The following is a 25,020-nucleotide window of genomic DNA, read 5'->3' on the forward strand; positions in this document are numbered from 1 at the left end:
AAGACAGAGGAGAAATTGGGATAAACAGGATTTAAGTGTTCATTAACATGGGACCCTTCTGACATTTTTGACTATAAGTGCCATCAACCCCAGGCAGGAGGGCCAGTACTCAGTGGTCATGGGAGATAGGCCAAAGAGCCAAGAACAGGGAAAGCTGACTTCGAAAGGGGCAGTTACTGAAGTTATTCAGAAGATGAAATTAGGAAGACAGGGGCTGCATTCACACTGCGTAACTATACCAGTTTGATATCATTATAACTTCCATAGCTCACTGCTATGGAATTCTGGGAATTGTAGTTTATTGTGGCACCAAAGATCTCTGACATAGAAGGCTAAATGTCTCACAAAACTACAATTCCCAGAATCCCATGACATTGAGTTAAGGCAGTTAGTGGTGTCAAACTGGATCATTTCTGCAGTGGGAGAAAAGCTTGATGTATGTGTATATCTCAGCCAATACAACTCTGGAACAAATAATTAGGGATATTAATTTATATGTACTGTGAAAAGAAAACCACAAGGTTTATTGAATCAAAATCCCTATGTTTTACCAAAGCAAAGATGGAAGTGAATAAGAAGTACCTTTTTTACGCAGAATGATGCTTGCATGTTTCCGACCATTTCTGTTTTCTACGTGGCACGTATAATTGGCCAGATCTGGCTCCTTCACCACGTCAAAGATTAAAGTTAGCTCCACGATTTTTTCTCCAAGATGCTCTTTGAGCAGCCTAAAGGAAAGAACAAAAGCTGAGGGTTTGTTGAGTTTAAATTGGCATTGAAACTGAAGACAGATGGAATCTTTTCAAAGTCCCCCTCTCTCTGTTTCTCAGACTGCATGGATTACTCTGTAAGGAAACTGCAGAAAATCTCACAGCGGGCAAAAAAGTAAGCAAGGAATTTGGAGCGGGGATAGTTCAACGACAGAGCACCAGGTTTTGTATGCAGAAGCCTCTTGATTCAATTGCTAACATCTCTGCTTAAAAAAAAAAAAAGGATACCAAGTTGTAGTGCTGATGGGAAAGGCCCTTCTCTGCTAAGACTTTAGAATCAGGGGGTCAAACCAGATATTAAGGTGAATGCATATTCCCTCTGCAATGGCCAGCCATGAAACACAGCACTCTTAAACTCAAGACATATAGGTGATTAGGTCACTTGAAGAAGTACCTCTTAATATGGGCTAAAGTATCCTGAGTAGATAAATAAAACTGTGTTAGATGTACAAAATAGTCTGGCAGTATATAAGGCAGCATTCTATGTTTCAATTATATTGTGCCTTCTTTCAGAATTTAAGAAAAGGTGATATAATGACATGCTACATGCTAAAGCCATACAAATGCAACGAGTCCTCTTTTACAGAGACCAGTTCTCTATCACAGAGGAAAGCCTTCTCTAGATCTGACTTAAAAGTCTTGAATCTTCGCATATAAATTAGCACACCAACTCTATGCAAATCCTTTATTTTCTTTTTTGGTGATGTGCAAGAAGCCACATTATTAAGTCATATAACTGAGGAGTAAATATTTTGCATCCCAGAGCATTACACTACTACTACTACTACTACTACTCAGTAATGGATAGCTTTAACAAATCATTATATTTAGTTTTCTTAAAAATAACTTTCTAAGCTCTCCCTAAATTCTATCCAAATATGATGTGTGTGTGGCATTTAAAAAATAGGGCTATATCTGCCTGCAGAAATAATGCAGTTGAACATCACTTTAGCTGCCATGGCTCAATACTATGAAATTCTGAGATTTGTTCTTTTGTGAGATATGTAGCCTTCTCTGCCGGAGAGCTCTAGCGTTATTACAAACTAAAATCCAAAGATTTCATAGCACTGAGCCAATTAAAGAGGTGTCAAACTGCATTATTTCTGCAGTGAAGATGCAGCCTAGGTTGCTGAATATGCATACTTGCCAGTGAACCTGGGAATGATCTTTAGGACATCAAATTCCATGTGGACATTTTTCAGCACCAGATGTGGTATGGTGTTAGAAGGGAAGTTAAAAGTGTTACAGCAGATATTAACAGAACAGTCCTGCAAAATTGTCTTGCTTCTTCCATTGCAAAATCCCAGGGGAAGAAGAAGCAAAGAGAGTATTAGACTGGCACCTCAAAAGATTGTACAGCTGCAAATTAAACTTTGTATCAGTTCAGCCATGCCTAGCAGTTTGGGGGCTTGTTCACAACATGGACATGTTCAGATGGACAACTTTACACAGTGGCAACAGCTATGAAGAGAAAATTGTGTCCTTATTAGAAGGTAATTGCCAGATGGTCATCTGAGTGGGTTTTCTTTCCAGAAGAAACTACACATACAGTGGCTATTCGTACATGGCTGAAAAGAGGTCACCAGTTCCCTTTGGTTCACATCAATGTAATTCTTTCATTGGCTTTAGGTACCTTTTTATCAGATAATGCTGGGTGCAGTTACCCTATGCCATGACACACAGGGAGCTGATTTGCTCTTCCGGTAGCAATAGGATCTGAAAGATGGATGGTCTCCTGCAACACCAAGGCTTTTCAGGGCCCAAAGCAAAAATAACAATCTAAATGGTGTTCTTACAAACCAGGTAGGCCATAATATAGGTCAAGATCCTGTTCAGCATGTGTGTTGTGGAAATATACATTCACACAGTTCCACAAGGCTGGACAAGTGATTGTGCAGAAGTGATTGTGCAACTGCATATCTTCCAACTGTCCTGATTTGGCAGCGATAGTCTCAATTAATCCTCTGTTGTCCTACTTTTCAGCTGCTTTTAAAATATCCCAGTTTTTCTCTCCTCCTCCCACCTTCCTCCTTTGACCTTACTCAGGTGGGATACAGACTGCCCCTTTCCCCAACGGATCGGGGCTCAGCTGCCACAGCGGCAGCCCTGGAGGCTCCGACCCACCACTTTCTCTCTGTATTGCTGGCGCGGCCGTTTAAAGACTGTGCCAGCGATACACGTGGCGGAAGGAGCTCCAAAACGGAACTCCTTCTGGTGCCGCCGAAAGGACCCCACAAGCACCCTACAGCAGCGCCAGGATGTCACGTCTGTGTTGTGTTGTTTGGCTGCGGCGCAACCGTGATGTAGACAGGGCGCCGCCATTACAACCCCACGGTTATGTGCTAGGGTTGCAGGGCATCTGGAAAGGATGGCCCAAGGCAACCCTAGCACATATTGAGGCTGGCACTTTGCGCCGGTCTGGATACTGCCTCAGTTTACTTTAACTGGTGCAAACTGAGTTCAAAACGCAAAACTAATTCGCATTCACCAATGGCGAAGAATAGGAGAAGGCAGACTCTTGCCTTTCCCAGGAGACTAAGCAAAAGCAAACTGCTGCCACATCTTCTCCTAGCTCATGTTTACTTCCTCATTAATAACTTTTTCCTCCTTGTCCATGATGTTCCTTGGCCATAAATGTCCTGGTTCTCTTCCATGAAATGTTGGAAGATATGCAATAGGAACTTTAAGCTGATGATCCCTGTTCAGTGACAGTTAGTGACACCACTTAGTTAGAGTTTACATGTATGTGACAGCCACACATTTACTTGTTGTGCATTTAAGAAATATGCCTTACTATGTTCCATACTTGTGTACTGGCACACTAAATTTCAGCTTCAAATTGGTGCATCTACGCTGTAGAAATAATGCAGCTGGACACTATTTTAAGAGCTGTAGCTCCATCCTACAGAATCCTGGGATTTGTAGTTTTACAAGGTCTTTAGTCTTCTTGGCCAAAAAGTGCTGGTGCCTCACCAAACTACAAATCCCAGATTCCATAGAATGGAGCCATGGCAGTTAAAGTGGTGTCAAGCTGCATCATTTCTACAGTTTAGATGCACCCTTAGTTTATATTAAGATCCTTCAAAATGTTAATTCCCTGTCCTGTGCTTTAGCTGAAGATCTGAAGTATGCTTTGGTTGCAGATACTCTTCTTGTAACCAAATTTTTTCAAATGGAGGTCCTGCCTCTTCTCAGTAGTGAATGTGCAATCTCACAGTAGCGATCAATGTTTATTTTTATTTTGCTTTATTTCTTTGCTTATAATTCTTCATGTTGACAGTGGCTTCAAGATCTCCTAATTAACTTGTGTGGGTGAAAGTGCAGAGATAAATTAATGAGGGAGGAGAAAATAAGGGTTTAATTTAAAATTTCTCCATTCTCACCCTCCATACTTCTAATATGGACTACATTTTTTTCTTATCTTAACAGATAATAAATAGGCAAGATCGTGCGTAGACTAGGGTCGGGTGCAACATGGACACTTTAATAGAGTCTTCCAAGCAAGTCCTCTTGAGAGATTTGTGCACTGTTTATATGGACTTGGCCAAAGAATGGGGAAAAAATTAGCAACTGATAGCATGATTTATATATTATGAAATCCAAAGCGGCACATTTTCCTCCAGCATGGCAAAGCAATGGCATTAAAATTCGTTTCAGGTTCCGTTCCCAATCAGGCACAATTCACAGCCCTCCAGGCTGACTTAAAGACTATTATTTCTTGTTTTAAGTGGGCCAGTTCAATTTACACAATGTTTTTATTATAGCTCTTAAAAATCCACCTGGTAAAGAATGTTTCATTCTTCCTTCTTCCACACTCCCACCCCCTCAATCTGCCATTCCTTTCTGTAGCAGTTCAGGGGGACTCAGGGCTGAGGCAAATAGCAAGATTTCAAAGCCTGAGGTGGAAAAGCTTCCAGTGATGTCTGTTCATTTTAGGTCAAAGCTGACCCTACGATCAGTGGTGTCACCAAGCTTGGTGACACCTGGTGTTGGGGGCTGCTGTGGAGGGCAATGGCAGTGGCCTGTCCTGCCCTTGTCCATCCACCACAGCAGAAGGAGAGCCTGACCAGTGTCACCCTCCTTTTGAGATGTCACCTGGTGTGGACCGAATCTAACTAGTGACACCACTGCTTACCATTAGGAATAGTGAGGCAACTATCTTAGACAGCAGACGATGGGGGTCAGCATCTTCTTGTGGCTTGTTATCTGGTTCCATGACAAGCAATACATTCTAGAAGAGTTTATTCCACAGATGCTGGCAAAATGTCAGGAATAAACTCTTCTAGAACATGGCCACATAGCCCGAAAAACCCACAAAAATTTACCCTGTTTTGTTTTGTTTTATTTTTGCTTGAGCAGGGAATCAAATCCTGATCTCTAGAGTCATAGTCCAGCACTGAAACCAGAACACCTTGCGAGCATTTCAGCAGGTGTGGCTTGTTATCTGGTTCCATGATAAGCAACACTTTCTGAAATTTCCTCTTCTACCCAACCATTAAAGATACAGGAGCCCCCTTCAGTTTTCACTCTGGCAATCCTGGGGGCCATTCAGACTACCTTTTGTACCAAATTGTAACCCAGATTAAAAATCGGAAGTTCTCATTGGCACCGGTTTAAACACATCAGAATTAGGGTCTTGCACACCCAATCCAGGGCAAATCCCCTTTGGAGTGGTTTTTCCGAAAGTGGATTATTTCCCGTGTCTTTTCGGAAAACCCGTTTCTTCCCTGCTGCTGGCAAATGTGAACTTGGCCCCAGTCATGATCGGGTCAAGTTCAGGGGAGGGATTTAGGTCAGAGGGAGGGCAGGAGGCAGAACATGCCTTCCCTCTCACACCAGTCGCTTTGCAAGCGGCATTTTTTTAAATTGTGTGTATGACAGAATATGCAAATGCTACAATGCAAATGTTATAAATGTTTCCCTTTCAATTTGGCCACGTAATACAGTGTGTGAATGCTTGTGCTACATGTGTGTATGTAAGGAGAGATGGCATTCTGGGGTGGCAACTGGAGGGAGAGCAGATGCAGAGATGGCATTCAGGTGGCCTCCCCTGCAAGTGACATTTGTTGTTGTTGTTGTTATTATTATTATTATTATTATTATTATTATTGTGACAGATTATGCGAAGGGAAGGGAAGAGGATGGCATCCGGGGGGGGGGGGGGGGGCAAGGGCTTTGGAGGGGGCATTGGGCTGGAAGGGAAGAGAAGAGGTTCCAAAGAGGAGGAAATGCTGAGCTGGCAGAAAAGGGAAGCTAGAGGCTAGCATTCAGAGGGAGGGCTGCAGAAACCCCTGACTTTGGGAGAGTCACACTCTCTCAGCCTCAGGGTAAAGGCAATGGCAAATCTCCTCAGAACCAATCTTGCCAAGAAAACCCCAGGATGGGGTCGTTTTAGGGTTGCCATAATCTGTAATGACCATTTTACAGTCACAACACACACACACACACACCTGAAGGTTTTTAAATTTGACAAGTTGACAGACTATGCGCACACTGCCACCAGATTTTTTTTTTAAAGAAGGGGGGAAAGCACCCATTCGGTTGGCCAATGGCTGTAGGATATGTCATCTTTGATGAAAGCAGAAGTGAATTTGATTGACAACAAAGGAGACTCCATTTTAAAGCAGTACTGCAAATGTGAACTTGATAGGAAAGGTAGTGGGCACTTGTAACTGGGCTGATTCGGTATGGGGGCAACCAGATCTGCCCAGTTCTATCTAGAGCAAATGGGCTAGTGAGAATAAGGCTCTGGTTGGATCCTATCTGAACATTGGCAAATGAGAGGTAAGACCCCCCAAAGGGATCAGAACGGTGTCAATAAAACAAGGCATCGCTCAGCTAGGGCATCATTAGATGTGGAAAACAGAAGAGAGAAGTTGGTGTGAACTGGGCTACACCCCGGGTGCATATTATGCTTAAATTACAGGCTTAATTCAGGGATTCAATTTCTCTTGGAAGAGGACAATCCATCTTTCAGACCCATTTGCTACCAGAAGATCAAATCAGTTCTCTTTGTCCTGGCACAAGACAACTGCACCAGGCATTATCTTTACATCTGAATGCTAAACAAGTACCCAAAGCCAGTGAAAGAATTGTATTGATGAGAGCCAAAGGGCACTGGGAACCTCTTTTCAGGACATGAGCAGCCATGGTATATCTACTTTCTTCTTAAAAAGGAAATATAGCCCACTCTGATGCCAGAAGCAAACCATCTGTCAACTACCTTCTAGACAAGGAAACAATTCTCTGTTCAGCATAAACAGCCTGTTAAGTGTACCATTTGAAGACATCAGTTCCTCTCAGACTACAGAAAGGGGAGAATAAGAGTCTCTTCCACCCTCATCATCCATACCTGATTTCGCCTTCTTTAATGTGGTTTTCAAGTTCTTCAATAAATCTCTCTCCTCGTGTCCAGTAGATCATGGGACCTGACTCGCCACTAAATCCAAAGAAGGCTTTGCAGGCAACAGTCAGTGGCTGACCTGGGAAGAAACACAACACAGGGAAGTTAGGCAGATGGTTTTTTGTAGGAGGAGAAAGGGAAAGTACACCTTTTGCTTCTCAAGTGTTAACAGTTACATCCTCAGTGGGGAAAAAGGTATAATGGTACTTGAAAGACCTGGCTGGGGAAAACAGAACATTCATGAGATTCTTTGCACATGATACAGCATTTCCTCCAGTTTGAGGTTTCCTCTCCTTAACCCAAATTTTAAAATCTTATATTTTCTCTGGGTTTTCATCTTTTTCTGCAGAGATGATGGGCAACTGCCTTCCAACGTGGTCCCCGTAAGCTGCCTGGTGCTGCTGCTGCAGGTATAAGTTGCTCTGAGGTCAGAACAAGTTGCCCAGCATTGCCCAGCATTGATAACAAGGCCGGGTGTCTCATTGTGATCTTAGTGGTGGTGTTAGTTGACAAATGGGGATCACATGGGAAGGCAACTACCTGTTGTTACACAGGTAGCTGGGGGAATTTGGGCTCAGATCCTCCAGTGGTAGCCCAGAATATTCTACTCCTGGGAGAAAGTCATATTGAACATAGTGACAATTCATTTGTTGTGCATCTTGAAGATGTTTCTGATTTATGGTAATCCTAAAGTGAATCTATCACAGGGATTTGTCAGCATGGTTGGTCAGAGGGGTTTCCCATTCCCTTCTACACGGCAGCAAGAGTTTGACTTTTCCAAGTACAGTCAACCCTTCTTATACATGGATTCAAGCATGTATGAAAATGTTAAAAAAAAGTATAAATTTCAAAGATCAAACCTTGATTTTCCATTTTTTTATAAGGGACACCATTTTGCTATGTCATTATATTTAATGGGACTTGAGCATCCAAGGATTTTGTTATCCACGGGGGATCTTGGAACCAAACCCCAGCATATAAAAAGGGGCCACTGTAGACTGAAAGAGTTCCCATGGTTGCGCGGGGATCTGAACCCTAGTTGCCAGAGCCCTGGTTCAACATTCAAACCACTACACCATGTCGGCTCTCATAACAGTACTTCTGAGTAAACACACATAGTATTGTGCCATGTAATAGACTTCAGTTTTTAGCATGCTTCTGTTTTGTGCATGCCTGTGTGTCTGTCTCTGTGTGTAGCTCCTCTTTGACTTTAATGGAAAAAGACACTTACAGCAATGTGAGAAAGAAGGCGGAAAAGTGCTTTGGTCAATCAAAATTGACAGCATCTGCCCTTTATGTGGCACAGCATGCTGGGCGGTAAGCACTAGTTGAACAGCTGAGGCAATGTGTTTCCTATTCACTGACCCAGCAAGGTTTCCTTTTAAAAAATAATAAATTGGAGGAAATGAAAATACTCCAGAGAGACATCTAATTTCTACAAATGCTGAGTAAATATCCTGAAGAGGCTCATACGGTTAGAAGAAATAACAAAACAAAACAAAGCAGAAATCCAATAAAATAATGAAGTTAAAATCAGGAATCGCACTTTCCGTACATTAAGCAAACAATGTTTGTGGAGCTCAAATTGCTATTAAGTGCTGAATTTACAGCTGGGGGAAAAGGACAAACAGACTGATCTTAACCGTTTTTTACTTACTGTTGCTGGTTTCAAATGCATGTGCTTCTGAATACACATAGTTTAGGTTGTGTTTTCAAATGTATGGAAAATACTCCCTCTGCATTATGATACTTGGCTATTGGCCTATATTTGGGTTGTGTTTGTAAGGTATGTGTGCTGTGGAAGAGCATATGGCTTGGAGTGTGGGATTTCAAGGTTAGAAGAGGCTGGAACTGAATGTGGTATGGAACCAGTTTTAAGTGGCAGTGCCTATATCACACCCTCAGAGGTTGAAAACAGGAAACCCAGCATTGACTACGTGGCTGAGCATCTTGTTGTGACCTCAGAGGTAGCAAGTCATGCCAGTGATGGTAGCATGACATGTGTCAAAGGCACCTGGTGTCACTGTGGAGTGCTCCAGATTTTCCTGGAAACTCAATAACTAAAGTAAATCTTTTTAATCCAGTTGAAGTGAGTTATGGGCTGGATTTGGTGTAGAACTGGTGACACATCATGATGAGAATCCACATTTGAATCAGGACTTTGGCCCTGTGTTGTGAAGACAGGCGCCATAACAGCGTGGAGAAACTGGTTCATTTGGCCCATGTAGACTTTCCCTTATCTTTCAAACACGAGGAAGAAGATTTCCTGCAGGAAGCAGCCTATTCAGCAGGCTGAAAATAAATATTTTGGGGGGCTGTATCTCCCCAAATCCCTCACCACAAATGGCCAAGCTCTGTTTTGCATCCAGTAGTGATGGTTTGCTGTTGTTGTATGCCTTCAGGTTGTTCTGGACCCAAAGGTGACCCGATCATGGGGTTTTCTTGGCATGCTTTGTTCAGAGAATGTTAGCCATTGCCTTCCCCTTAGGCTGAGAGAGTGTGACTTTCCCAAGGTCATCCAGAGAGTTTCATGGCTGAGTTGGGAACTGAACCCTGGTCTAATCCAGTTCTAAAATCAGCAAGCATGGCTTTCACAAAGTTTCACTGCCCTGACTCTTGGATGAGGGGTATCCAGATAGGTGTCAGATGCAGTTTAATTGCATGGTGTATTTTAGAAAGAACTCAGAAGCATTCTGTTGTGTTTTTTTAATTACTTTTTTACAGCATCTCCCTCCATTTATCTAATTAAACATCAAAGGCCTACTGAATGTCTAGGGTATCTTTGTTTCAGATCAATGTCCCTTTTGGCCATCACAAGTTAAGCCAGAGAGTTTAAAGATGGTGTTAGAGGGGAAATGAGAACACAGTTGCTGTATTCCTCATGAATTAACATTTAATAGGATATTTCAAGTGACAAAAGGGAAGGAGGGCTGAACAAGAACGTTGGAACATCATTAATTCTCCACTTTAAAGTAGGGTCACCTTGGTACATGAAAGCCTCCCGGTTCCAAGCAAAAGTCTCTTCTCAAGCTTTCTCCTTCCACTCTGTCAATCAGACCTGTTTGTTGCAAATTCCCCGCTGATAAGATCGCAACGTCCCTACTGACCGGCTAGAATGACATCTGAAAGCTGGATTGCATTTTTGCACTTTTAAGGTGCTGCCGCCTGTGCAGCAGCACTCCCTCCCACTGTCCCCATATGGCAGCCCCAAGTAATCCTCTACCATCCGATTTTTTCAACCGCTTTTAAAGTGCCCCAGATTCTTTCTCTTCCCCATTCTCCCTTGGTCCATTTGCTGCAAATTATTATTTTTAAGTATTATATCTTCATTCATAAATTTTATAAAAAGGATAGACACATAATACACAGAACACAGTTCTATGAAGGCATAAGAAAATGGAAAAACGACACACATACACACAAAAAAACCCCATACAGTTGGTCCTCCTTATCCACAGATTTTTTTATCCATGGATTCAAGCATCCACAGCTTGAAAATATTCCAAAAAAGTATAAATTCCAAATAGCAAACCTTGATTTCCCATTTTATATAAGGGACACCATCTTACTATGCCATTGTATTTAATGGGACTTGAGCATCCATGGATTTTGTTATCTACAGGGGTCCTGGAACTAAATGCCAGCAGATAACAAGGGCTCAGTGTATATATTATGCAACTTCTTTACCAGCTTGCACTCCCCCATCGAACCCACAATATGATATTCACACCCTCACAATAAGACATCCCCACATATGCCCCCACTCAGCCATAACAACCTCAATTAAACATTAGGGAGCAAAAAATAACTCCCTAATGGTTTCTATCCAATTTTGCGGTGGTGTGTTTGGGATGGAAATATTCATTGAATATTCTCTGTGTCTTTGAGATCCTTCACTAGGGAGAAGAAATATAATAATCTCCCGGGAAATTTCAGCTTAGCTAATATCAAATGAAAGCAGCCAGATTTTAGCTCTCCGCCTGGAACGATGCCTTCCAGGTACCTATTGACCTTCCCATATAATTCTTGTTGGACCGAGGGCTGCGTTTGTTGCTTGCTCTCCCTGTTTGCCACTTTCCTCCATTTAATGCATGATGGGCAACATTTGAACCTCTACATATTTTTGAATCCCAGTTCCAGTCATCGCTGCCCATTAGTTATGGCTAATGGGAGTTACAGTCCAAAAACATCTGAAGGCTCCTGTTGCCCACTTAGGAGTATTTCTGCACAGCACTATAGCACTTTGATGCCAATTTAACCTCCACGGTTCGATGTTATTTTGTGGGTTTGGTTGGGGTGAGAGAGGATAAGTCTTCTTTCCCCTCAGTTTGCACTGAGGGTGCATCTATACTGGGGAAATAATGCTGTTTGACACCACTTTAAGTGTTGTCACTCTATCCTATGGAATCCTGGGATCTGTAGTTTTGCAAGATCTTTAGCCTTCTCTGCCAAAGAATGCTGGTGTCTCACAAAATTACAAATCCGGGGATTATGTAGGATGGAGCCATGGTCATTAATGTGCTGTCAAACTGCATTATTTCCACAGTTTAGATGCACCCCGAGTAAATCCCTATGTTTTTATTCCCGACTGAAATTAACAGCGCAGTTCTTATTATATTTACTCTGAAATAAATCCCATTCCTTCCATGACATTTGTCCCTGCCCTCCGCTCTGGATTATGCTGTAAGCTTCTGGGAGCAGAGACCTATCTTTAATTTATTTTCTTTGTATTGTACTAAGTGCATTTTTAATTGTTACTGTTTTTGCCATCATAATCATGAAAATTAGAATTATTACTTTTAGTCTGCTGAACAAGATCGTCTGAGTGTATAATGTAAATATAGATATTTAGCACTAGAGGGTGCCCTTGCAATCCAAGAACAAACTTTATAGTCTAAGGTCTGGAAATGGGATTCAGTTAAAACAGATGGTCTTTCTGCTCAATAGATTTTAGAGATCTAAATAAAACTTGCAGTTTTTTGCATCATTGGGGAGAATAGGCATCACTATATATCTGAAGCTCTGTTGCAAGATTTTTGTCACCTTGGCAATTTTGGGAGTGAAAAATTCACTTAAACAAAAGAATCATTTTTTTGTGCAAAAAATGTTTTTGTGCAGAAAATGTTGCCTGTTGCAACAAACTAATATTTTCTGTTCAATACATAGATTTTTAAATAAAAAATGCAATGATTTCTGTATAAAAACATTTTTGCACAAAATCAAGGCGTTGGGACAAATTTTTCAAATTCGTCCTGGAGTAAAAAATTTTGAGAAAACTATGCAAAACCCCCCATGAACTGCACAGTTAGGAGAAAATCGTTGAAATCCATTATTCATGCCCCAAAGAACAAAATCACCAAAGATTCAACCCTTAGTTTAGAGAACTGCAAATAGGAGATGTCTGTTCTGCAAGATACAGACTGCAAAATGCAAGATGGCAACAACAATAATGATGAAGGTGAAGATGGCTTCTGTGATACAGTTAAAGCCTTCATGGCCCAATGCTATGGATTCCTGGGATTTGCAGTTTTGTGAGTGATTTAGCCTTCTGTTTCAGAGAGCTCTGGTGCAAACTACAAAACCCAGAATTCCATAGGCAGTTGAAGTAGTGCCACAATGCATTAATTCTAAACTGTGGAAACAGCCTGTGTCTTCCTACACACTCTTAGTGAAACGTTGTTGTGTGCCTTCAAGTAGTTTCTGACTTATGGCAATCCTAAAGCGAAGCTGTCATGGAGTTTTCGTGGCATGATTTGTTCAGAGGAGGTTTGCCATTGCCTTCCTCTGAGGCTGAGAGCATGTGACTTGCCCAAGATCACCTAGTGGGTTTCATGGCTGAGTGAAGATTTGAACTCTGGTCTCAAACCACTACCCATACTTATCCTCTGGCATTCTGATGTGGCAACATGCAGCATGCTTTTGTAGCGTAAGCAATATCACAGGAGTAGTATCTTGTCCAAAACCAAGTAGCATAATGGAGTGAAATTCAAACTGGGGGCCAGATTCTACCCAGCCCTTTTCTCTTTGCACGGAATGAGCAAAAGAATGATTGGCAGAAAGGATTTTAATGCAAATTGATAAAACAAAGAAACCACCCATTTCAAACAGCAGTAAAGACTGCTAATAAGGCCCCATTCCCACTTGGCAGATAAAACGGCTTATATTGGCGCGATTCTGACTTGGATTATTTTCTGAGTCTAATTTGAATTTTTTCCATTGTTTCCATTACGAAAGGGGGCAAATTACCTTGATTTATTTAGACCCTGTTTTCGTTCCCATTTATTTTAAATCGCTGTATTTTAAAGTGGAGTAATTTGTTCCCCATTCCCATTTGTGTCTGCAAGCTGTCAATCAAGCGCATAGGCTTCAGATGTCACAAGTGTCATCACCTGATTCGAAACACTTTGACACGGTTTTTTTTGCTCCCCGTTCCCATTTCTGTTTGTTTGTTATTGTTTTTTGGGGGGCAGCCAATGAATAGCGGCTGCTTCCAAGGCTCATCTGTGTCTCCCCAGATTCCCTTTGGGAAAGAGAGAGGAGAAGCCTCTATCCCCCCTCAAATCCCTGGGCATCCAGGCTCTTCTGTGTCTCCCCAGATTCCTTTTGGGAAAGAGAGAAGAGGAGCCTCTAATCACCCCAAATCCCTTTGCCTCCCCCATTGCTCCCTGGGCTGTCTGGGGGGGCGATCAAGCAGGCACGTATTGCAAAGCCCATCTGCTGCTCAGGCAGAGGCAAAAAAAGAAATAAAGAAAAAAGAAAAATAGTTAAAAATGGTGTTCAATGGGTCTCCTCACACATCCGTCTATGAATGCGGAGCAGAGGGGAGGTTGCAGGGGGAGTAATGTGTTTACTGCGTTTGGAGCTCAATGTAGCGCGATCACCTTCCCCTGCTTCCCAATCAACTGGGGTAAAGGCTATGCGAATGGAAGAAAATGGCACCAGCCATGCAGAAAGAGAACGAAGAGGGTGACACCCCCTGGCCAGCCCCTTGAGCGCTGCTCCTCTCATCTCCAGGTTCCCGAATCAGACACTCTTTCATTTCCATTCATTTGCCCCGAATCAGACTCCGGAGGCACAGGAAAATTCGCTAAAAAGCCACTATTTTTTTAAACCGGTTTATCGACCTAAAATTCAGATTTTTCAGGATAATTCGATTCAGATTCGAATCCCAATGGGAACGATATTGGAGCAGTGCGGGTCGAATGCACGCTCTAATGGAAACTATGCACCCATGATTCATGTCCTGATCTGCGTTATAGGCCAGTGGGAATGGGGCCTAAAGCTACTTTAATATCAAAGAGACTTGTCCTTCTGCCTTCCAGCTTTGTTAAATCAGTTTAACAACACTTAAATATATTTCTGTGCAACGGCATGCGATTACCCCCTCCCCAGACTTTCAAGCGTAACTGAATGCTATTATAAAAACAGCCACCCAGCTTTACTCATTATTGTAACCATCACATGAGTTAGCTTTCTCAAAATGGGTCCTTTTGGCAGCTGTGCCAGTGAGTGAAAAGAAGAATCTGCCGGTACATGATGAGGATTAACTTAAGAACCTGTACATTTGCTTGCATATTAATTTCCTCCTCCATCCAAAAGCACTTGTTCTTAAGAATAAGCACAACACATGTGCACAAGTACTTGGCAAGGGGGGGAAATGCAAAAGAGCTTGTGTTTGCTTGTCCTGCTTTGACCTGCAGTGTTCAGTGGCTTAGCAACACAAGATGTTTCATGCACATAGAAAAAGGAAGGCACTGAATGCTCTGGCTGATGTTTTGTGCCCCTCATAAGCGCAGACTATGCCAGGTCAATCTAATAATTTATTTGGTCTGCTGTTTCTAACAATGGGAAACAACCACAGGCAGCATCTATGCAGAAGACAGTGGAGACTGCCAGCTCTTTTTCCTAGACTTTAGCATGCATATGGAGTAGTTCCCTTGTACTGACTTTGTCTAGCCATCTTAGCATTATCTAGGTGAGTTGGTAATGGCTGGAGGTCATGGTTGTGGGCTCAGAATGGCAGGTCATTTTCTTTAGCAGTGGTGATCACATCATCTCTATCGGTTTCACCTCGTTGTTCCATATGGACTTAGGTACAATACTAGTGTTTGTGTACCTTCAAGTCATTTCTGACTTATGGAACATTTAAAAAACAGCTAGACAAACAACTATTTTTACAAACAACTGTAAAAGTGGAACAACAGAGGATTACTCAAGCTTGTCCTTGCCAAATTGGGACAGTTGGAGAGTAAGATGGCTATTAAAACCATCAGTTTTATCAAAGGGCTGCTCCTCACTGAGCTAAAAACAATCAGAACTGGTTTGTTGATATGTCCAAATGCAGCTGTTTGCATTTTTGGATACTCCTGGAAGGGGAAGCATGACTGTGATGACTGTCACAATAAGCATCTGCATTGCAGGATTTACTGCAGTTCCATTGCTTGGCTATGGACCTAAAAAGATGCAATATATGACAGGGAAGCAGCCTTCCAGTTTTGAAGTCCCAGGCAGATTTCACCCACAGAATACCAGAAGGCAGAGTTTATAAGGAAGATGCAGTGACATATATCTTTTTATCTTTCTTTTTTAAAATGTATGAGGATGTGTTTGGGCCATCAAAATGCTACTCCAGGGTAATGTGCATGTCTAAGGACCTTTGGAGGAAAGCCCTTGTGTGACAAGCATCTGAAAAGATCATGCATCTGTGCACTTCCCTTTGACACATCAGAGTTGGCTTTTCACTGTGAGCCAGCCAAAAATACACAGATTGTGTGGGACTAACAGTCAGTCACAGAACGTCAGAAAGATGCAAAAGTGGAGTTGGGAGCCACTCGCTTTGCTATTCAGTAGCTAATCCAAGTGCAGAATCATGTGCCAGCCCCAGCTCTTGGAGTTAGAGATGGTCTAGATGGTCGTGTTTGGAATATACAGTATTGTCAACAGAATTTGAAGGGGAAATGTCTTGGAATCAGATCTGAGCAAAACTAGCTTCCGCAAAATTGTCAACCTGATTTGCAAGCAGTCAAACTGGGTTAACTATTTTATGGTCTTTTTTTGGGAGGGAGGGAAGATAATACATTTCCCAATATTTCTCTATATCGCATAACTTTCCACTGTCCCTGTTTGGCAGGTATGATCCGAGTTAATCTTCTGTTGTCCCATTTTTAGCTGCTTCTAAAATGTCCCAGTTTCTCTCTCCACTTCTCACTTTTGCTCTTTGTCCCCAGTTTACTTCAGTTGCTGCAAAATGAGTTCAAAGTCTGTATTCAGTTATTCTGGTGGGATGGTTGGGGTAGATTCATACACTTCTTTTCTTTTTTCTTTTTTTTCAGGCTATCAAACTAAGTACTTAAATTCTAGTGCCTAAAATAGTTGTTTTTTTATGTTCCTTGTCATTACCAGATTCTGTCTGCTTGTTGCCTGGCCCCAAAATTTTGATGACACTCTGATGTTTTCAGCTACATATGTTCCCATTTTCATCTGTGAAATCATCATCATCATCGTCGTCGTCGTCGTCATCATCATCATCATCATCATCCACATCAAACTCAACTGATTTTGGAAGCTATCCAGAGTCAGGCTTGGGACACATCCAGACTGATTGAAAAGTCCCCATTTTTGATCCTGTTTTTTCTTGATTTCATACTGGGTTAAAATAAACTGACCCAGGGAGCTGGTGTAAAAAGCCTTTGATCATATTGGGAGCAGACAGGAAATATTCTGGGATAAACCAAACATGTATGGCTTTCCAAAATAAAACGGGAAAGAACAGGAACAAAATCTGGGGCATTCTGGTCTTTTGGTCAGCCTGGATGTCTCTTTTGTAGACCTTGGATAGGATATGCAGAGCAGGGACCTCTATGTAGAGCTTGGAGAGAATGCTGCCTGCGGCCTTTGAGACCAATTGCCACAAGTCAGGACTGACCTCTGTGGGTAAGTTCTGACTTAAGATAAGGCAGCTTCCGACCTTCCCATCATCATCATCATCATCATCATCGTTGTCCTAAAAGGTACCATTAATTATCTTGTCATTGTGCGAAGTGCCAGAGTGGCTGGGAATTTATTTGTCAAGGCTGATCTTTCCTTGCAGCCATTTTACATTCTTCTCATCTCCTTTCATTCTCTCATTCCACAATGCCTCGCAAAGGTTATTTTTTTTGTCCCTCCATACATCCTTATCTTGAACACCTACAAGAAGGTGCACAGAAATTGTTTCTTCTCGCTCTCTCTTTTTGTTTGTTTGTCTGGCAAGACCCTGGAAGGGAAGATTCCAGGCACATGCCCAGCCGAAGGGGTGGGGGAGAAGAGACCATCTAAGAGCCCTGCATTTGAAGCAGCCTCTTGCTTCAATTAAGTTGTCAAGATGGCCCTGCGTCTCGGCAGGCCCAGAAGGTCACAAGCAGAAAGGGATTTGTGTTGAAATTGGCTGAAAGTAAAAGTAATCAATGCAGAAGCGTCAAGTGGAGCAGGAGTTACCTTTGTTGATGGCTGGGGGCAGGGAAGGAAAAAGCAGCAAGCAGCAACCTCTGCAGTAATTGCTAGCATGTCATTGCAGTCCTATATAGATATGTTCAGTGTGTATATGTACCAGCTATACTGTAAGGCAGATTGAGGTGGCTCCCTCAGGCAGTAAAGCTGGAGATACGCTCCTGCTCTGCACAATGCTCTAGAATCAGCCACTTCAGCATGATGAAGAAATGGCCTATGTGATTTTTTGGGTGATTTGCCTTGTCACTTGGCATGCAAGGTCTGATTCTGAGGAGCCTCTATGGAGCCAAGCATTTCAGAAATGCTTTTGTATGGAGCTGTGCCAGCCAGTTGACACAGAAACACCCCTCAGTCACTTTATATTCTGTACTGCTCCTGCAATGGAAGGAGGAAGGTCTTTGCTTCTGGCATCAGGCAGAAGGAAAACATGGGCCACCTGTATGTGTGTCTCTGCTTTGAACTTTCTCAATGACTTCGTAAAGTGTGAATGAAGCCAATGCAAGTTCACAGCTTTGTACACATAAGCAAAGAGCCAGCCGTTGGTAGACTTTTTCAGTGGTTCAGCAAGAGAGTATGTATAGGCAATTTCTAAGGGCTCTGTATAGATATGGCCAGCCATCTGCATCCACGGAGTCTGCATCCATGGATTAAACCATCCATGGTTTGAAAGTATTCCCCCCCTAAAAATTTTTTTAAAAAAAAATTCAGAAAGCAAGGCTTCATTTTGTTATTTCATAAAATACTTCGATGAGAGACCACAAACACATCCCAGGAAGTGTAGGCTATATTTTAGAGGAAGGAACTGGCAAAAGTCACCTCTCAGTATTCCTTTTCTAAGCAAACCCTACGAAATTCATGGGCTTGTCATAACTTGACAAGCAACTTGAAGGCACACACACACTAAAGGCAGCAAGCAGCACAAGCTGGATTTTGGATTTTGCTTTGCTGGATAACGACTACTTCTCTTCTCAGAGAAGAATGGTGTCCTCCCCAATTTCTCTACACAAGTCGGGTGGACAAGTTTTGAGAAGCCATCTATTCATAACTCAACTGTGTGGAACCCACAGATCTCCTTCACAACTCATCCAATCATGAAAGCCATTAACTCTTTGTTGTAGTATTTTTCTCCATCTACCTCCGCCCCCACCATAGGATCAAGTTAGACTTTTCGTCCATTTAACTTAGTACTGTATGTTTGACTCTGACTAGTAACAGCTCTCTGGGGTTTCAGGCAAAAGATCTGCCTACTTGGAGATGCCAGGGTTTGAACCTAGGAGCACTCTCACTGTTTTTACCTCTTCTATTGCAGGACAGTTATCAATTGCCCCAAAAGAAAACTGTGTGCTGGCTGGGGGATTCTGGGAATTGTCACTAAGAAAGAAAGAAAGAAAGAAAAAATTTCCGAGCTCTGGTTAGGCTGACTTTTCACATAAACTTTGGGGATGTTTATTTTGTACTTGGTGTGGCAGCCTTCAAGTGCCTGAAAATGAAATTTCAGTCCCAAAGAGATAAGGGTTTGAATGAAAGCAAGAACACGAAACAGTACACCAAGAAGAAGCAATATTTCCCTTTCCTGTTGTAGAGAACTCTCTGTGAACTCATGGCTCCATTTCAGAAAGCTATTTGATCCGTTAATACAAAGCTACCATCTGACAACTTTGTCTAAACCAATATGCCCAAGCCTTACAAACATAGATCATTTGCTATTGTTCATTAAGGGAAAGAGGGAGTAGTTTGCAAAGAACCGAACTTTTTAGAAGAAAAAGGATTCCTAACTGCAAGACATCAAACTCATTAATATTGTACACCTAAAAGGGGCAGAATGACCCCGCAAGTCACCTTTGGCAGGTGTGGGAGTTTCGCTTTGGCAGCCAATGAAGTGGGGAGAATTTCTTTGGTGTTGCTTGGAAACAGTAAGGAATGAAAGGAGGAGAGAGAAGATTTACAGCCAGAGGCAAAGCTGGGAGATAGATGTTAACAGGAGCAGAAGTCAGAACAGTTCCTTTTTGGATTATAGATCTCTGACTCTCCCAGCAAGTGTGGGATTCTGAGAGTTTTAGTTCAAAACGTAGATTTCCCAAGTCCTGGGCAGGGGCAGAGAGGTCAGCAAAACAAAATGCCTTCTGCTGGATCAGGCCAATGGTCTATCTACAGTGGGAATGCTATACAGACTCAAGATGGGGTTGTCTCTACTGCTGAAATGATGGTCCTTCCCTCCAAAATGAAGAATTGTTCTAGCCCTCATGTTCTGAATAAAGAGCTGACTGAAATAGGTCCACCATGTCAGACTTCTGGTCCACCTAGCTCAGTATTTACATTAATTGGCAATGGCTGTCTTAACTTCTGGAGAAGAATCACTGGTGGCAGCCCAACCTGGAGATGCTGGGGACTGAACCTGGCACTTTGGGGGTTGCCAGAATGAAAAATGAAGAATACTCCTGTATCTTTTACTGCTGGTAGAATTCAGAGACATAGCCATGTTAGTCGGGGAAATCAGTATACAAAGGGATCTTGTAGCACCTTTGAGATTAACTGTGCAAAAGGCGCCTAGCCCCTTGATTTACTAGTCAACATAGCAGACGTGATGGCATGCATCTTGTTTAGGATATGGATGCAGAGGAGAAGTGAGGCTCTGGGAATATTATTTGATAATGTTGGTCCTGATGCTGGTGGTGAGTTCCACGCTATCCAGAACATTGCCAACTCAGACAATGATTTAGCTGCGTTCATGCATGTTTTTAACAACAACAATAACAACAACAACTATTATTATTATTATTATTATTATTATTATTATTATTTGTATCCCGCCTCTCCCTGTATTGGATTGAGGCAGGTAACAACAAACATAAGAACAATAAAAATAAAACACAACAAACCACAAGTAAAAGCATAGGAAAACATATAAAATCCAATTCCCTATCTCCCTCCCACCTTAAAATACCATTAAAAACAACAATTCCCAACTGGAGAGTGAACATTCTGAGGAGGTCAATTTGGGAACGCCTGCCGGAAGAGATCCATTTTTATTGCCTTCTTAAAGGCCTCCAAAGATGTTATAAGGCGGATCTCCTCCGGCAGGTCATTCAGATTTTTGGAGCGGCAACAGAAAACGTCCTCTGGGAAGTTGTTACCAGTCTGGTTTTCTTAGACTGCAAGAGATTCTTCCCAGAGGACCTGAGAGTGTGGGAAGGATTATATGGGAGGAGGCGTTCCCTCAGGTAAGCTGGACCCAAGCCATGCAGGGGTTTATAGGTAATGACCAACACCTTATACTGTGCCTGGATGTCCTGTCAGGTTTTTTGCATGCTGTGCAGCTCTGTTATGAGCTGATGCTTAGAAGGTGACGGATTTACCCCAAAAGCAATGAGAACTGGAACCTTTTTGCAAAAACTGTGTGGTCAGACGAAATGTGGAGGGACAAGTTCCGAATGTCGCGAGGGATATTCAGGATGATTGTGGAGGAGCTGCGGCCTCATCTAACAAGGCAAGACATCCATCTCCATCGCCATTTATTTCCTGGCCCACAATGGTTCCTACTCAACCGTGGCCATGTTTTTTGGTGTGGGGAAGTCTACAGCTTACAAGGCTATAATTCAGGTTGTGCTTGTCATGGAGATGGTGCTCCTCCCGAAAGCTGTGTACCTTGGTGGCTAGAGGAAAGTATTCCAATTATTTTTTCTTTTCATGCACATATATACACATATGCATATACTGTAGATATATTTATGTGTGTGTGTGTGTGTTTGTGCGTGTCATAAACCCTTCCATTTGAATAAACCCATATGTTCAAAAAAGTAATTCTTCAGGGGAAAAAAATAGAATAAAAACGTTGTGGGGCAGATAATCCCTCTTTTTTTGTGGTTTGGTAAAAAATGTATACATATGCATATTTATTAATATAAATATATGTATATATATATATATAGAGAGAGAGATGGATTCATATATATATGTACATATGCATATGTGTTAATACATGTATATATATATTTAAATATGCGAATATGGGCGTAGACATGTCTATATACGTATCTGAACACATTTTCCCATTTGCATATTTGTATTTGCTTAGATGAATATACAGACGTAAATATACCTATACCTAATGTGTGTGTGTGTACAGAATGCACAAGTCCATAAAGCAGTATTCCTTTTTAACCACTATTCCGCAAAATGACAGGACTCACACTTGTGTATGCATTCTATAAATAAATTTGAAAACATTCGATTTTAAAGAAAGTTTTATTTGTTTCTGTTTCTGAAGAATCTTCTGCATCAGAGGATGCAGGAGCAAGTCCTGTAGAGGAACAGCCCCTCCATCTCCTGGTCCTGCTCCAAGGCCTACTGAAGTCTTGAGTAAGTTTTGCACTTTCCATAGCTCTAGCAGGAAACTTGCCAAAAATGCTTACCTATTGATATTTATCGGTTAAGTTTCTATCCATACTAAACACAAATGGACATTGGTTATGTAACGCATTGATATGAGGTTTTTCAGTGTGTTTAGGTAAAATGAATTTGTTACTTAATTATATTTTATTCTCTTGAAACATTTTCCATAGTTGCAGAAGGTGCAAGCACTCCAGGAGCAGGTGGATGTCCTGGCAGCAGGCTGCGCTCCAGCACAACCTGGTAGGTTAAGAATAACTTTTTGCTCCCAAATTCCTATGGTTATTTGTCAAATATAAATGATTTCTGTGCCTTAAAGGGAAAAAGCAGAATTATAAGATAAACCCAAGTTTCAAAAAGTGTATCTATCCCAGCGCAGGTCCTGTTTATAAAGGAATAGTGTGGGGAAATTGTCTCTTAAATTTCTGCCTGGGGGTGGGGGGTTGGATATGCCACTATGATGGTGTTGTATCCCTTGGGTGTTGTTGTTGTACTGGGCTTATGTTAATGCAATTCATATCCAATCTCAGATCTAATTGAATGACTAGAGAGGGCCGAGAGAGCTTTGGAGCGCACCATCCCTCCACAAGCATGTAAGTAATATTCTAGAAATAGCATGCCCTCAAGAGTTTTATCCTCTTCTATATTAAACAACACAGCAGAAAAGGAGTGGGTAACATAATGTGAGATATATAATAAGGGGACTCATACATATTATCATTTCTATCAATAGTTGCCAACCTGGAAGGGCGCATGGCCCTTATAGAAAGGGAAATAAAAGCCCTGAAGGAGAGAAAGGGCCTATCCCCAGAACACTGTAAGTATACTACCTCGCACTGTCTATTGTAGTTATAGATGTTTAATTAATGAAGCATCCATAACACCAACCTTCTTAATTTGCTTAACTAATTATTGCAGGGGTGGAGCTGTTCTCAAGGATTGACAGGGTGGAGTTGTGGCAGGCGGCGTTGACGCTCTTCAGTCTTCACCCCTGAATGTTGTTATTTGGTAAGGTCCACTATGCAGCAAATAGTGAGCCAAGAAAGTTTTTATTTCAATTTTTTATAGTTCTAATTTTGGTAGCGCACTATGACTGAAATAGTGTGCTGTCCATTTCTACTGACGGTTGGCCCTCTTTGTTTGTATACAATGTCTTGTTGCTCACTATGAATGCAATTGTGAGCACAGACATGCACTGTTCTTTTATATTGTGTTTTTTGTCGTCCCCTCTCAAGGTACTGATAAAGCAGCAGTACATTTATTTATGTTTTTTTTAAAAAATTATGATGTAATAGTGAGCAATGAAAGGTAATGTTTGATTTTTTTTTTGGTTGTTCTAATTTTGGTAGTGCACTATGTCTGAAATAGTGTGCAGTGCATTGCTACTGAAGGCTGTCCCTCTTCGTTTGTTTACAATGTCTTGTTGCTCACTATGAATGTAATAGTGAGCACAGACATGCACTGTTCTTTTTTACTATACTTTTTGCCGTTCCTTCTCATTAAGAACGGTGAGCTCAATGCTCAATGCTTCCCTACACACGTTGATCTGGTCCATGTGTGATGGGGGGATTCCATGGGGGTCATAATGTGCTTACCACGCTTGGATCAATGTAGTAGCATTTTGCTGTGTCCCAAAATCTGGCAGAGCGCCAAAGCGAGCAAAATACTTTAAATGGGAAATGTTTTTCAACACGCGAAGTCTACTCAATCAGCACTCTGCTTCCCACACCGCCGGGGAAAGGCTATACAAATGGGGAAAATGGCGCTGGGGCTGCAGGAGAGAGAACAAAGCGGGTGACTCCCCCAGGCTAGCCCCCTTGAACACTGCTCCTTCCATCCTCAAGGTCCCGAATCAGGCACCCTTGTCGTTCCCATTCATTTGCCCCGAATCAGACCAGGGAGGTGCAGGAAAAACCTCTAAAAAAGTGCAGTTAAATTAAACCGGCTTATCCATCACTGATTTGGGTTTTTCCAGGAAAAATCGACTACATGGGGATCAGATCCAAATTCCAATGGGAACAAAATCAGCGCAATGAGGATCGAATGCACGCTCAAATGGGAATGATCCAACCATAATTCGATTCTTGATCCGCGTTATCAGCCAGTGGGAATGGGGCCTTAGGCTCAAAGTTGGTCTCAATTCGTTTCAAGGGTGCCACCGGATTCCTTTATTTGTTTTTATACTGAAACAGATTAACACAGCTGTTTCTTTGAATTCCAACTAAGAGTAATAATTCTTGCTATTAAATTGTCAGTTACTCATCTCGAAAAGGCACCTAGATTATAGTTTAATCTATTAATTGTATAAAAGATGCATGATTTAATCTTTTAGAAAAAACAGCAACTCCACACACACCCCCTTCCAGGCTGATCCCCCCAAGAAAAAGCTTTTCTTTTTGGAATCCCATGCACCAACAGATGGAAATACTCTCATCTCTTGCTAGAAAGTAGATGCACTGAGGCCAAGGGTCTTGGAGCATGCAGCTGTTATGGATGTGAGTTCTCTTATCAGCTGCAAGGAAGGGGTCATTTCCAGAAGGAGAAGGGCAAACACTACCAAACAATTGTCAGGGAACGTCTTGTTAGTAATGCCCTCAGTTGCTGCTGTGCCCACAAAAGCAAGCATTAATATTATCCCACATTCATGCATATCATTCTTTAGTGAGGATTACGCTGTATGAAGTTTATGTGTTTTTTGCATTTTTGACTCTTTGTCCCTCCCCTTCCCCTGCAAAATCACTTTCCCAAATCCAACTGCATGGCGTAAGTCTCATAAAGCCTACTTGGGAAAATAAAATATGTAAAGAGAAGTGGTAAATGATACAAAGGATTAATAGCAGGTTTGAACATCAGGTGTTTTTTTTTTTAATTCAAGGATTTCCAATGAGAGGGGAATTCACCAAATGGAGCGGGGAGGAAATATCTAAAGCATGAAACCTAATCCAAATGTCATAAAGAAACTGATAAGGG

At 41.9% G+C, this 25,020-nt stretch overlaps 1 protein-coding gene across 1 annotated transcript in view; it reads right to left on the reverse strand.

Annotated features, from left to right (window-relative positions):
* The window catches only part of IL1RAPL2 (interleukin 1 receptor accessory protein like 2), a 464,513-nt gene that overhangs the window by 21,213 nt on the left and 418,280 nt on the right, over positions 1-25,020 (reverse strand). The window contains exons 7-8 of the mRNA XM_042477717.1: positions 7,123-7,252; positions 583-728 (exon numbers count right to left, since the gene is read on the reverse strand). Of these exons, the coding sequence (XP_042333651.1) occupies positions 583-728; positions 7,123-7,252 (276 nt within the window). The remainder of the gene's footprint in view (positions 1-582; positions 729-7,122; positions 7,253-25,020) is intronic.

Source organism: Sceloporus undulatus, chromosome 7, assembly GCF_019175285.1.
Source record: "Sceloporus undulatus isolate JIND9_A2432 ecotype Alabama chromosome 7, SceUnd_v1.1, whole genome shotgun sequence".
Classification (NCBI taxonomy): Eukaryota; Metazoa; Chordata; class Lepidosauria; order Squamata; family Phrynosomatidae; genus Sceloporus; species Sceloporus undulatus.